The sequence below is a fragment of the Rhinoraja longicauda genome, chromosome 6 (genome assembly GCF_053455715.1).
Source record: "Rhinoraja longicauda isolate Sanriku21f chromosome 6, sRhiLon1.1, whole genome shotgun sequence".
Lineage (NCBI taxonomy): Eukaryota > Metazoa > Chordata > Chondrichthyes > Rajiformes > Arhynchobatidae > Rhinoraja > Rhinoraja longicauda.
This window is the reverse complement of record NC_135958.1, coordinates 37,464,631-37,477,902: the sequence shown is the minus strand read 5'-3', so window position 1 is coordinate 37,477,902 and position 13,272 is coordinate 37,464,631. Positions and strand designations below refer to the sequence as shown.

The window sequence follows — 13,272 nt, the reverse complement described above, 5'->3', positions numbered from 1 at the left end:
ATCTTATTGAAACATATAAGATAATTAGGGGATTGGACACATTAGAGGCAGGAAACATGTTCCCAATGTTGGGGGAGTCCAGTACAAGGGGCCACAGTTTAAGAATAAGGGGTAGGCCATTTAGAACGGAGATGAGGAAGAACTTTTTCAGTCAGAGAGTGGTGAAGGTGTGGAATTCTCTGCCTCGGAAGGCAGTGGAGGCCAGTTCGTTGGATGCTTTCAAGAGAGAGCTGGATAGAGCTCTTAAGGATAGCGGAGTGAGGGGGTATGGGGAGAAGGCAGGAACGGGGTACTGATTGAGTGATCAGCCATGATCGCATTGAATGGCGGTGCTGGCTCGAAGGGCTGAATGGCCTACTCCTGCACCTATTGTCTATTGTCTAAATAGATGACCCCTTATTTTGAAGCTATATCCTCTTGTTCCTGACTCTTCTGCTCGTGGAAACATCTCAACACCTATCTTGTCAAACCCTCTTTGGATATTAAGTTTCAACGAAATCACCCCTTTGCCTCCAATGCTACTATATCTTTTTTTAGATAAGGAAACCAAAACCATGTGAACTGTTCTAGGTGTGGCCTCACCAATGCAACAAAAATTCCCCATAAATTAAAACTTTCACAATAAAGGTCAAAGTATTGTTTGCCTTCCTATGGATTTGCTGGATCAGCCTGCTAGTTTGTTAAGATTAGAGCACATAGAGATCTCTGTGAACTGCACGCATTTGCAATCTCCCTACATTCATATAACATGCCCTTTGACTCCTCTTACTGACACATTTCTGCATATGAAACTTAATTTTCCAGATTTCCTCGCAATCACTCCATCTATTTTAATTTGTTGCAGAATCACAATGTCCTTATCACAACATGCCTTTCCACTTATTTTCATATAATCAGCAAAAATGGAATCCTTACATTTTATTCCCTCCTCCAGGTTATTAATGCAAGTAAAAACTGAAAGCCAAAAGTAGATCCCCGAGGTACTCCACCTGACAAGGACCGATCTATTTATTTATTTATTTATTTTCAATGCGAGGGCCGGTTCTCAATCCATACTACTACGCTTCCTACAATACCTTGGATTCCATATGCAGCAGCCTCTACAGTGGCATCTACAGTGGCATCTTATCAACTGTTCTTTGGAAATCTAAATACACAACATTAAATACATTAAATCGCCTTGTCACATCCTCAAAGCAAATATGTCAAACACAATTTATCTTTCATAAAACCGCACAGAGTTTCATTATATTATGCTTTCCGATACGATTAATTATTTCATCTTTGATTGCTAACTAGTTTCTTGTCAGCAATAGATGTTAAACTAACTGGCCGATATTTCCCCTATAAAAAGGGATAAAAATCCTCCCTTTTTATACGAGAATCATTATCACTACCGTCCAATATGCTGGTAACATCCTGGAGCTTAGTGCATTTTGAAAAATATCAACCAAATATCAATCTAAATACACAACATTAAATACATTAAATCGCCTTGTCACATCCTCAAAGCAAATATGTCAAACACAATTTATCTTTCATAAAACCGCACAGAGTTTCATTATATTATGCTTTCCGATACGATTAATTATTTCATCTTTGATTGCTAACTAGTTTCTTGTCAGCAATAGATGTTAAACTAACTGGCCGATATTTCCCCTATAAAAAGGGATAAAAATCCTCCCTTTTTATACGAGAATCATTATCACTACCGTCCAATATGCTGGTAACATCCTGGAGCTTAGTGCATTTTGAAAAATATCAACCAATGGGTTCACTCTCGCCGCAACCAATTCTTTAAAACACTTGAACCATGTGGATCTGGCAATTTGTCTGCCTTTAACCTCAAGAGTTTCACTTATACTTTATCCCTTGTGATTTGCATTTTTACAGGTTCCTCCATGTTATTTGAAATGAGCTAATCTGTTATCTTCAGGATATTTGCAGTGTCTCTCATGGTAAATGCAGTAAAAAAAGAAAATAGACATAACATTTTTACCATTTCCTTTCTTTCCTGTTAACTCATCAGGACTAATTTTCTCGAGGCCCCACACCAACCTTAGCCGCCTTCTTCCTATTTTCACACCCATAGAAATCATGTTTCTTTTGATATTACACACAAGTATTTCTCAAATTACATTTTCTTGCTTCTGAGTTGTTTAGTGTTTTGCTGCTAGATCCCAAAAACTTCAGACCACTAGCCTTGCCACAGGGCCTTGCAACTTTCGTAGCACTAATTGTCAATTTAACAATATGCTTGACATTCTTTGTTAAGTAGAGATTGCATCTCTTTCTCATGGAATCCCTTTCTAAATTGAATAAATTCCTGTTGAGTGTTACTGACAAGGTGTTTGAATCTCTGCCCTTTCAACCATTAACCTGCCCCATAGCGCACGCTCCCCTTAGTTCAAGCTCCCAGTCCACTGCTGCCAACCACCATCATGCCAGTAGAAATGCACTAATTTAAGTTGAAGGCAATGGCTTTGGTCCTGTGGTGTTCACTGTCAAACATCTGGAATTCTATAACATCGTGGTCAATACCCACTAGGGGATCTTTAACCACAAGATCACATTAATCCTTCCTCATTACTCATTAGTCATGACCAAATCTAAAATATCCTGTTCCTGGGTTGGTTCTGTGATATACAGTTCTAAGAAACAATCCTTTATGCATTTCTGGTATTTCGTGACATTTTTTGCTCATCCAATCAATATTCATATTAAAATTTCCTATGGCAATTGCATTTCTATTCAAATATGACATAGATATTTCTTCATTAATGCTCCACTCTATTGCGAGGTAATATTTTGGGGGCCTGTAGACTACTCCCGCCTGTCTTATTTCCCCTGCTATTCATAATTTCAACCCACGCCAATTCTAGATTGCAATCCACCGACTCTACGTCACAGTTCAGCAAGGATATGTTCTCAACCCTCTATTATACTCCTTCTACACTCATGACTGTGCAGCCGAATACCAATCCAACTCAATCTACACGTTTGCAGATGACAGCGCTGTAGTGGGCCAGAGATCAAATAATTACGAGACAGAGTACAGAAAGGAGATCGAGAACATTGAAACATTGAGACAACCTCTCCCTCAATGTCAGCAAAGCAAAGGAGATAGTGATTTACTTCTGGAAGTGAAGCAGTACACACAGTCTGTGTTGATGGTTCCTGGAGATAAATATCACCAGTAATTTGTCCTGGACCAGCTACATTGAATCTAAGGCCAAGAAAGCACACCAATGCTTCTGCTTCCCGAGAAGGCTTACCGAGTTCCGCATGTCCCCAACAACTCTCACCAAATTCTATATGTGTGCTGTAGAAAGCATTTTATCGGGATGCATTACGGCCTGATTTGGCAACCACTCCATGCAAAACCGTAAGAAATTGTAGAGTTGTGGATGTAGCCCAGACCATAACACAAACCAGTCTCCCTTCCATTGACTCCATCTACACTTCAATGGTATATCTTTGCACTAAATGTTGTACCCTTTATCCTTTATCTGTGCAGACTTGGATGGCATGATTATATTCACGTTAGTCATTTTCTTGATCGGATAGCACGCAAACAAAAGCTGTCCCTCGTTACACATGACGATAATAAACTAAACCTATACCCACCAATACATTAAAGCAATATTGATGGGAGCACTGGAACTCAAAATTGGTAAAGTACTGAACAGAAGAGTTATTGTCAATTTAATCAAGTTTAAACTAGTCTCTATCATATTGTAGTTTCCTCCATTATATCCTTCCAATATCATAAATAAATTCACCCAATATTTAGACAGTGCCCCTTCTCTGAAGGTTATTGAGTTAAGTTTTTTTTAGAATTCTTATACTGACGTTAGGATCAAGAGTCTCTTCATCTCCACCAAAACAGATTTCATCATTTCTTTCTTCTTTGGGATCTTCCCTTTCAGCCAATTCTTTTGTTTTCATGTCCTTCTCAGCAGCTTTCTTCTCTGCTTTTAATCGCCTCTTCAGCTCACTGCAGAAATTAGACCAGGAAAACACAAGATATGGTCACAAGTGTTCCTACGTCGATATAGCAAAGTCATTTTAAAACTCAGAATAAATTGGATTGATACAATCTATACAAGTAGCTGCAATGCTCCTTATACATTACTGCTAATAAACATAATGGAAATGTTTGAAAAAATGTATCCAGATAGAAGTTATTGAATTGTTTTGCAAATATAAAAATGTTATTTTTAGTTGTTTTTTAAATTTAAAAAGGTACTTGTAATTTTCATACAAAATAACTAAACTGCTAGTACTCAGTGGAAAACGGCAAAACTTGTAAACTGAATATATAAATATTAAATATTACATCTGAAAAAAAAATTAAAAGTTGCAATCTACAGTGAAGATCAGAAAAGGTGATGGAAACTTAAACTAGATAAGGAATAACATGTAATGGTAGATTACTCCAATTTTAGAATGTAAATCATGCCTGGAATATTTAGAAATGAAAAATCAAAGTTAGACATTCAAATCTTCAAATCGTGGCTATGTAATTTCATGTCAATTCAAAGGAAAATACATTATACTACTTTTATCCCAACCCATCTTGTTCCATGTGCTCCTTAATTTGCATTATAGCCAAAAACTACAGCGGTAAGCATTCAGTCTATTAATCACTATTACATTTGTGTGTCAATAAATGAAATACTGCACAAAACAAGCGGAAGTGGCGGCGCCTAACGGCTGCGGCTCGCTAGCAGTCTGTTCGTCTTTTTTCCTTTTTTTTTTGTGTGTCGGTGTTGGGATGGTTTTTGTATTTTTTTTGGTTGTGTATGTGTGGGGGGTGGTGGTGTGGGTGGTGGTGTGGGTGGGGGGTAGTGGGGGGGGTGGGGGAAACTTTTCTCTTCCTCACGGCGCGGGGCTCGGCTGCGGGGCCTAACATCGCCCGGTGCGGCTTGGCCGCTGGACTTTACATTGCCTGGTGCGGCTCGGCCGCTGGACTTTACATCGCCCGGTGCGGCTCGGCCGCGGGACTTTTCATCGCCCGGTGCGGCTTGGCCGCGGGACTTTACATCGCTGGTGCGGCTCGGCCGCTGGTGCAGCTCGGCTGCGGGGCCTAACATCGCCCGGTGCAGCTCGGCCGCGGGACTTAACATCGCCCGGTGCGGCTCGGCCGCGGGATTTAGCTGCGCACGGCTTGGTCGCGGGACCTTTCATCGCCCGGCTCGGCCGTGAGACGTTTCAGCACCCGGTGCGATTCGGCCGCGGGGACTGTGCGGGGACTGTGCGGGTCGGTCGGGGACGAGCTGTCTGTCCGTGGGCATGAGGAAGAGAGTGGAAGTTTTGTTGCCTCCATCACAGTGAGGGGGTGTTTGGAGTCACTGTGATGGACGTTTGTGTTGGGGTTATGTGTCTTGTGTTCTTTTTTTGTATGACTGCTATGTAGTTTCGTTCGGTACCTCGGTACCGAATGACAAATAAAGCTCTGTTATACTGTTATTAATTAAGTTTATTATTGAAAATAAATTGGATAATATTGCAGATGATTTACCCAAACATAGAACAACGATAAACAGCAGTTTATATAGGTATTTGTAAGCTGTGTTGTTTTTCCAACTATTGCTATCTCACCTAATCACTCTTCATGGAGACCAGTAATCACCCGTTCACATTAGTTCTACATTATCCCACTCTTGCATCCACTCCTATACATTAATTGAAATTTACAGAGGCCAATTAACCTACAAACCTGTACATGTTTGGGGTGTGGGTGGGAACCAGAGCATCCGAAGAAAACCCACGTGGTCATAGAGGGAGCATGCAAACTCCGCAGACAGCACTCATGGTCAGGATCGAACCTGACTCTCTGACGCTGTGAGGCAGCAGCTCTACCAGCTGCGCTATAATTCCATTGTGTCAAAACAATTTCTAATTCCACTTCATGCCCATAAGGTTTCTATTCCTATTCCGGGCAATTTAAATGCTCATTTGTGATGAAGAAAGGTTGGCTACTTGAACAAATTGAGATGGTCAAATCATGAAACAAAGTACTACCAACCTTTTTTCATCAAGTAGCCTCTTCTGGAAAAGAGCAGTAAAGGAAGCAAATTGGTGCATTGGCACCTTCCCCCATTGACCCCTGACCTTGCAGATTTCGGCCATCTGCAACCCAAGAAGCCCAAGCATGTTGCTGGCCATCATAATGAACTGTCAGTCTTGTCTCATTTACTTAATACCTAAAAGAAAGATACATAGTATCAGACTATTAACGCTCAAACCAGTGATTGCTCAAAATCCAATTACCTGTAAAGTGAGCCTTTGAACTTTGATTCCAGCATTGTTTTATGTTACTGTTCGAAAAATGTGAAGGAATAGTGGAAGTAATGAACTGGTCGGGCAGCATTTGCACAAAGAAAAAAGAGTTAATGTTTCAGATTTATCAAAATTGGCTCTACAGGATAGCTCCTCCCTCAAGCTAACATCTTTTATGCTCCAAATACTAATATCAAATAGCACCCTGGAGTGTGTTGGGTAGCCAGTCCATTCTGCATGTCTAGATGGTACAATGTGAAGCCTGAATCACCAGGCCCAAAGCTGCTTGCAATCCCTGTCAGGGCCATCTGCAGCAACTTTTCACCACTAATGCTGTAATTTATCAAATCACCAGAAAACATTAAGATATGTGGAAGACACATATGAAGTGAATATCAAAAAAAAGAATGATGTTCTTTGCGATGACAGCAAAATAAAGTACTGTTTATTTTATTGGTATCATGCCTGAACACAAAATCCAGAGAGAAAGGGGCTGTTCTGTTGAGTCAACCCCCTTTTAGCAGCTTGCTGTAAACAGGCTGGCTTCCTCGTCATTTTGAATTCCCAGAAGATCCATCACAAACTATATTTTGAGGCAGCTTCCTTCAACATAATATTTTAAATTTCAAAAAAAGAATTAAAAATTCAGTCCTATCAAAATAAATTCAAACTGAAACAAAAAAAAAATTCAGAGCCTACAATTATTAAACATTGGTAATGACACAGCTGAAATATTGTGTGCAGGTCTGGTTGCCACACTATAGGAAGAATGTGATTACATTAGAAAGAACGTAAAGGAAATTCACAGAATGTTGCATCTAACAGGGTTAGAAATGCTCAGTTACGTGTGATTGGATGGGATTGGTTCATTTTCTTTGGGGCAGAGGAGGCTTCAGGGGAATCTGATGGAGGTATACAAAATTATGAAGGATATTAATGGATATACAGACCTCCCAACATTTGATTTTACAAATTCATAATTTTGATGTCCAAAATCCAGAATTTTACATCAACATTTGAGAATCTATGCTATTAGCTGATATAAACATAGCACAAAAAGTAAGGAAATTTGTGTTTGGTAGATTATTTCTTTGTTGTAACAATGCTTCTTGGCAATAAATCTTATACCGTTGGAAAGCCTGTTTATTTCCCTTTTAAATGGTGCCACATTTGTAAGGAACATGCATTTGTGGGATGAGCAGCAGAGCTGAGTATATGGGTTGCGCCCATGAAAAATTTGCCAAATCTCTGCCAATGCCAAACAGCTTATTCTGCCATTGACTCTTGTTCGGTGTTGTTTGGTGGATTGGATGATTGAAGTCTGAAGAAACAAGACATATTGGCAATTTAACAATTTATTCATTTACTAAACAGGAGCCACAGTAGCGTGTGGAAGAACCATACACAGCCATAACAGCCTAGCACCTCCTCCTCATGCTGGTCACCAGCCTGGTCACACACTGTTGTGGGATGGCATCCCATTCTTGTCAGCACCTGGGGGTACCAGAAGCTCAAAACAAGAGTCAATAGCAACAGCAGAATAAGCTGTTTGGCATTGGCAGAGAAGATTTGGCAAATTTTTCATGGGCGCAACCCATATACTCAGCTCTGCTGCTCATCCCACAAATGCATGTTCCTTACAAATGTGGCACCATTTAAAAGGGAAATAAACAGGCTTTCCAACGGTATAAGATTTATTGCCAAGAAGCATTGTTACAACAAAGAAATAATCTACCAAACACAAATTTCCTTACTTTTTGTGCTATGTTTAGTTAATTAGAGATATTGATATTTTGTTGTAGATGGTTGAAGATGGTTTCTTTTGTTGTTGTCTTAGCTAATATAAAATGAATGCTTATTTCAGTAGAAAGCAGTAAGATGAAAGCTTGTGGCAGAAATGTTATCATTGGAAATGGAATGTGTTTGTCCCTCTAGGAGTGATAGGGAGTAGACAGAGGAGTATAGGGGTTCTTTGTTCTTAAATTACTCCCTTATCTGATAGTGTTATCTTGTGTATTAAAACAGTTAGAGCTGCGAGATTGCTCGTATATAGTAGATTAAAAGTTTATTTCTCAATAACAACTCCTTATATGGGTGCGTGTGAAAGTAGGAAAAGTTTTGAATCCACTCTAGGTAAATTGATGTGTTTCCCCGAAAGCATGTGACTTGTATTAATGGTTTTGTTTTCTCTGTAACCAAGGGGATTGTATTAGAATTGTAATCTGTTACACCCCTTTTTCCTTTCTGTATAAAAAGTAAACAATCGTGGAAAAGTTGTTCTTTCCCTCTCCCCAGTTGAGATCTTTTCAGACACTAGCAATGTATCTGGAGATCCTCACGGGAAGAACCCCACTGTGGAATAAATCTGTTATACTAATTCAGTATACGCATATTATTCAGGCCGAAGGTAAAGAACTCGGATTGTCACATTCATAATATGGCGCGTAATGCAACAGCCTAGGTGCCACATTTTCGGGGAGACTTCCAGGGCGCGGGGGATTTGGCGCGGAGCCCCTAGTGACTTCCAGCGGCCGAATTGACAAATTGCAATTACCGACTGTTTTGCGGAAAAATGTAAGGCGAAATCGGAATGGCGGAAATGAAATAAGAAACTTTCTGCCAAATTCGGAAGGGTTGGAGGGGTGGGTATAGAGCAGAGTTACAATGAATTGCAGGTGCTGAAATCTGTAGCAAAACACAAAGTGCTGGAGTTACTCAGCAAGTCAGCCAGCATCTGGGGAGGGAATGGAAAGACACCTTTTCAGGCTGGGGCCTTTCTTCAGACTGATTGGAATACATTAGAGAAAGCTGGAAAGAAAGGTGGAGGCAGGACTAAGCCTGCCACGTGATAGGTGAGGGGGTGCATTGGCATTCGGTTGGAATAAATCAAAAGTAGTCAAAGGATGTCAGATCAGAAGAGAAAGAGTGAAAAGTAAAAATGGAAAGACGGATACTGATGGAAGAGGGCAAGAGGAGGTATAAAAAGGAAATGTGGAACCCAGGGATGGGAGATGAGTGTACAAAGAGGGGGAAGGAGCAGAGTGACGGGGGGGGGGGGGGAGATTGAGTTGGAGATGGTGGGAGAAAAGTGTGTGCTCCGCAAGAAGGGGGGGGGGGGGGGGGAGAGAGAGAAGGACTGAAAAAAGAGGGGCAGTATTAATTAAAATTAGAGAATGCAATGTTCATACGTTGGGTTGTAAACTACCCCAGTGGAATACGAGGTGCTATTCCTCCAGTTTGCAAGTGGCCTCACATGGGAAATAGAGGAGACCGAGGACAGAAAGATTTGGCGTGGGAATGGCATGGGGAGATAAAATGTTTAGCAACCAAGTGATCCAGCAGATCTTGCTGGACAGTGCAAGTATTCAGCAAAACGGTTGCCTAGTCAACGCTTGGCCTCGCTGATGCAAAGGAAGTCACATTGGCAGCACGGAGTACAGTAGACAAGGTGCACGTGAACCCTTGTCTTACCTGGAAGAGCCACTAGGATCCTTGGATGGAAGCAAGAGAGGTGTGGAGATACATCTCCTGTAGTAGCAGGGGAATAATGTATGATAGGGGCAGACAGATTGGGTGAGAAGGATTGAGTGAAACAAGGAGTTGCAGAGGTAATGGTCTCTAAGGAAAGAGGAAAGGGGTAGGGACGGTATGTTGTGACTTGTGGCGAGATCGCATTAAAGGTGGTTGAAATGTTAGAGAATGATATGTCAGCTGCAGAGGCTGGTGGGGTAAAAGGTTGGGACCAGGGGAACTCTATCATTATTCTGTCTGGGGGAGGGATGTGAGAGCAGAGGACAGAGGAGAGGGCACCTCTTCAAACCTCGTCTTTTTCCCATGACGGAGGTATCTGAGACATATCATGCATTTAAGTGGGTCATCAGAGGTTTGGAGATGTCCCCTTTCTTGATCGCCTCTGTTTCCATCAGAGGACAGACTATTGGCAGACAGAGTACAAATCAACCAACTCCCAGTTATCTGGATACACCTCCTCCCTCTCTGCTTCTTGTAAAGACGCTATCCCCCACTGTTAATTTCTCTGTGCTCAGTCCATCAAGGCATACTGGATTCCCAGATGTTAATCATTTTATCTCCCCTTTCCATACTGACCTTTCTGTCCTGGACCTTCTCCGTTGTCAGAGTATGGCCAAACGCAAACTGGAGGAACACCACCTCAGAGTCAGAGTCATACAGCACGGAAACAGGCCCTTCGGCCTAACCTGCCCATGCAACCAAGATGCCCCATCTACACCAGTCCCACCTGCCGGTGTTTTGCCTGTATCCATCTAAACCTTTCCTAGCCATGTACCTGTCCAACTTCTTTTAAATGCCGTTGAAGTTGACATTTAGAACTTCTTTACATTGGCGAAACCAAACGCAGGCTCGGCGATCGTTTCGCTCAACACCTTCGCTCAGTCCGCCTTAACCAACCTGATCTCCCGGTGGCTGAGCATTTCAACTCCCCCTCCCACTCCCAGTCTGACCTTTCTGTCATGCGCCTCCTCCAGTGCCATAGTGAGGCCCACTGGAAATTGGAGGAACAGCACCTCATATTTCGCTTGAGCAGCTTGCAGCCCGGCGGTATGAACATTGACTTCTCCAACTTTAGATAGTTCCTCTGTCGCTCTCTTCCCCTCCCCCTTACCAGTTCTCCCTCTATCTTCCTGTCTCCACCTATATCCTTCCTTTGTCCCGTCCCCCCTGACGTCAGTCTGAAGAAGGGTCTCGACCCGAAACGTCCCCCATTCCTTCTCTCCTGAGATGCTGCCTGACCTGCTGAGTTACTCCAGCATTTTGTGAGATAAATACCTTCAATGAGGAAAACATGTCAAATGCATTCTTCACCACCCTATCCATGTGGCCACATGGAAAAAAGGGACTGGTACCATGAATGGATTTTAATGTGTGGCATCCTTTTCCTACCGTGAAGATCTTAAAATATTTTACTCTTAATACGACATAACTGAAGACCTGAAACAAAGCAAGACCAAGACAGGAATTACGTGAATATTCACTTTTATTTCCAGTGTCAGTTGAGGCACAAATGTTGGACACACCACCAAAATTTGGCCTATTTCTTGAAATACTGGTGCAATTAAGGACAGTATATCATCCAGTGAGGAACTCACAAACTGACCCCCCAAAACCTTTCCATCATCTGTGGAACAGAGCAGTAGTGTGTTGGAAAACCCCTCTTGCCTGCATCACTGCAGTCCCAAAAAGCACAAGCTAAACAGCATCCAAGATAAAACAATGGTAACGAAAATGTTTAAACGCTGCAATGGTTGTAAATCTGAAATTAAAATAAAACACAATGGAAACAGCACTTCCCCGCCCCAATACCAGGCGTATAGAAACTATAACAAATGCGAATTCGAAACAAAACTCCCATTCCGGGAATCAAAAACGAAACGGAAAATAGAGATGCACTCAGCAGGGCCAGGTGGTAATTGTTCTGACCTGATCGTTGAAGTCTGTTTCTTCTTCTCTGGCTATTTCCTGACCTACTGGGTTTACCCGTCATTTTTCTGTCCTTGTTCCACCAAGTGAGATCCTGACTCAAACACATGTTTTGTTTTTTTTCTTCTCCGTGGCTAGAACTAAATACTGGAACTCTCTAATTAACAACACTTTCACCACAACGGTCCATGGACAGATGGAGATAAAGACTAAAGCCTGGGGGGGGGGGGGGGAGTTTAAAAATAACGCAAAGCTTTCAGCTGTCAAGTGAAGCCGGCAGCTCGCAGAGCAATGTGGGATGTGTAGTTCCAGAGGCGCTGACCTGATATTTCACTTGATATAGACACAAAATACTGGAGTAACTCAGCGGGACAGGCAGCATCTCTGGTCGAGACCCTTCTTCAGACATATTTTGATTGGGCATCTGACAACCCAGCGGTATGAATGTAGATTTCTCTAACTTGAAGTAACCCTGACCCCCCCCCCCTCCCTCTCCGACCTGTTTCACTGCCCTTCTGATTAATATTACTGATTGTATGTTTCGTGATCAGCTTCCCTTCATCTAACAACGAACCCTTCTACACCTTCCTTTGTCCCCCCGTGATGTCTCGCTTCCACCCTTTACCCTTCCATCTCCGACCGTGCGTGTGTCTCTCTCCCTCCCTCCCTGGGCCCTGACTCTCTCAGTCTGTAGAAGGATCTCGACCCTTAACGTCACCCACTCCTCCTCTCTACAGCCAGACGCTGCCTGTCCCGCTGTGAGTTACTCCAGCATTTCGTGTCTTGTCTTCGGTGTGACCTAGCATCTGCAGTTCCCTCCCCCCCACACACACACACACCTCGCCTTCTTGCCCGGGTGGGGATGAGGAACTACAGCTCCCGACACCCTCTGTTCCACTGCCTGACGCAACGCCCGGCTCGGTGTAAAACGTGCCCACGAGGAGGCTTTGCCATTGGGGGTCGAATTTAAACCGTTGGAGAATACCGCGCCGCCCGACGATTGCTGCGTTATTAATTTCAACAGACCAGCCATTACAAAAAGCGAAGTAACGTACTTTTTGCTGAGTTTGGTGTCGCCGTCCGCCGCCGCCGCTGCTGCTGCTGCCGCTGCATCCGCCATGTTGGTAAGAACCGCCAACAGGGCGTCACTCCTCGCTCCTCCTCCCTCTCCGAGTGGCGACCGCCCGCCCGCCCGCCGTGAGAGGGCGGAGACTACTGTGTTCAGTGTAGGAAGGAACTGCAGATGTTGGCTTACACCCAAGATACACACACAATGCAGCATCTGTGGAGAGAAGGAATGGGTGACCTTTCGGGTCGAGAACCTTCTTCAGATTTTTTTTGTTTGTTAGCTGTGGATAAATGTGAGGTTATCCATCTTGGTGGTAAGAACAAGAAGGCAGATTATTATCTGAATGGTGTCAAATTAGGAAACGGGGAAGTACAAAGAGATCTGGGTGTCCTTGCCTGAAGAAGGGTCTCGACCCAAAACGTCACCCATTCCTTCTCTCCTGAGATGCTGCCTGACCCGCT

The 13,272-nt window shown here is 42.9% G+C and overlaps 1 protein-coding gene across 4 annotated transcripts in view; it reads right to left on the bottom strand.

Annotated features, from left to right (window-relative positions):
- Window positions 1-12,933, bottom strand: part of kars1 (lysyl-tRNA synthetase 1) — a 39,486-nt gene extending 26,553 nt beyond the window's left edge. The window contains exons 1-3 of one of the 4 annotated variants that reach the window (XM_078400802.1): window positions 12,798-12,930; window positions 6,032-6,209; window positions 3,853-3,997 (exon numbers count right to left, since the gene is read on the bottom strand). In XM_078400802.1, coding sequence (XP_078256928.1) covers window positions 3,853-3,997; window positions 6,032-6,174 — 288 coding nt within the window. In that variant the 5' untranslated portion in view covers window positions 6,175-6,209; window positions 12,798-12,930. Of the gene's footprint in view, window positions 1-3,852; window positions 3,998-6,031; window positions 6,210-6,276; window positions 6,327-11,091; window positions 11,234-12,797 lie in introns of those variants that run through there. The other 3 variants (XM_078400803.1, XM_078400804.1, XM_078400805.1) reach the window with 3 other exon arrangements.
- Window positions 12,934-13,272: the final 339 nt, after the last annotated feature.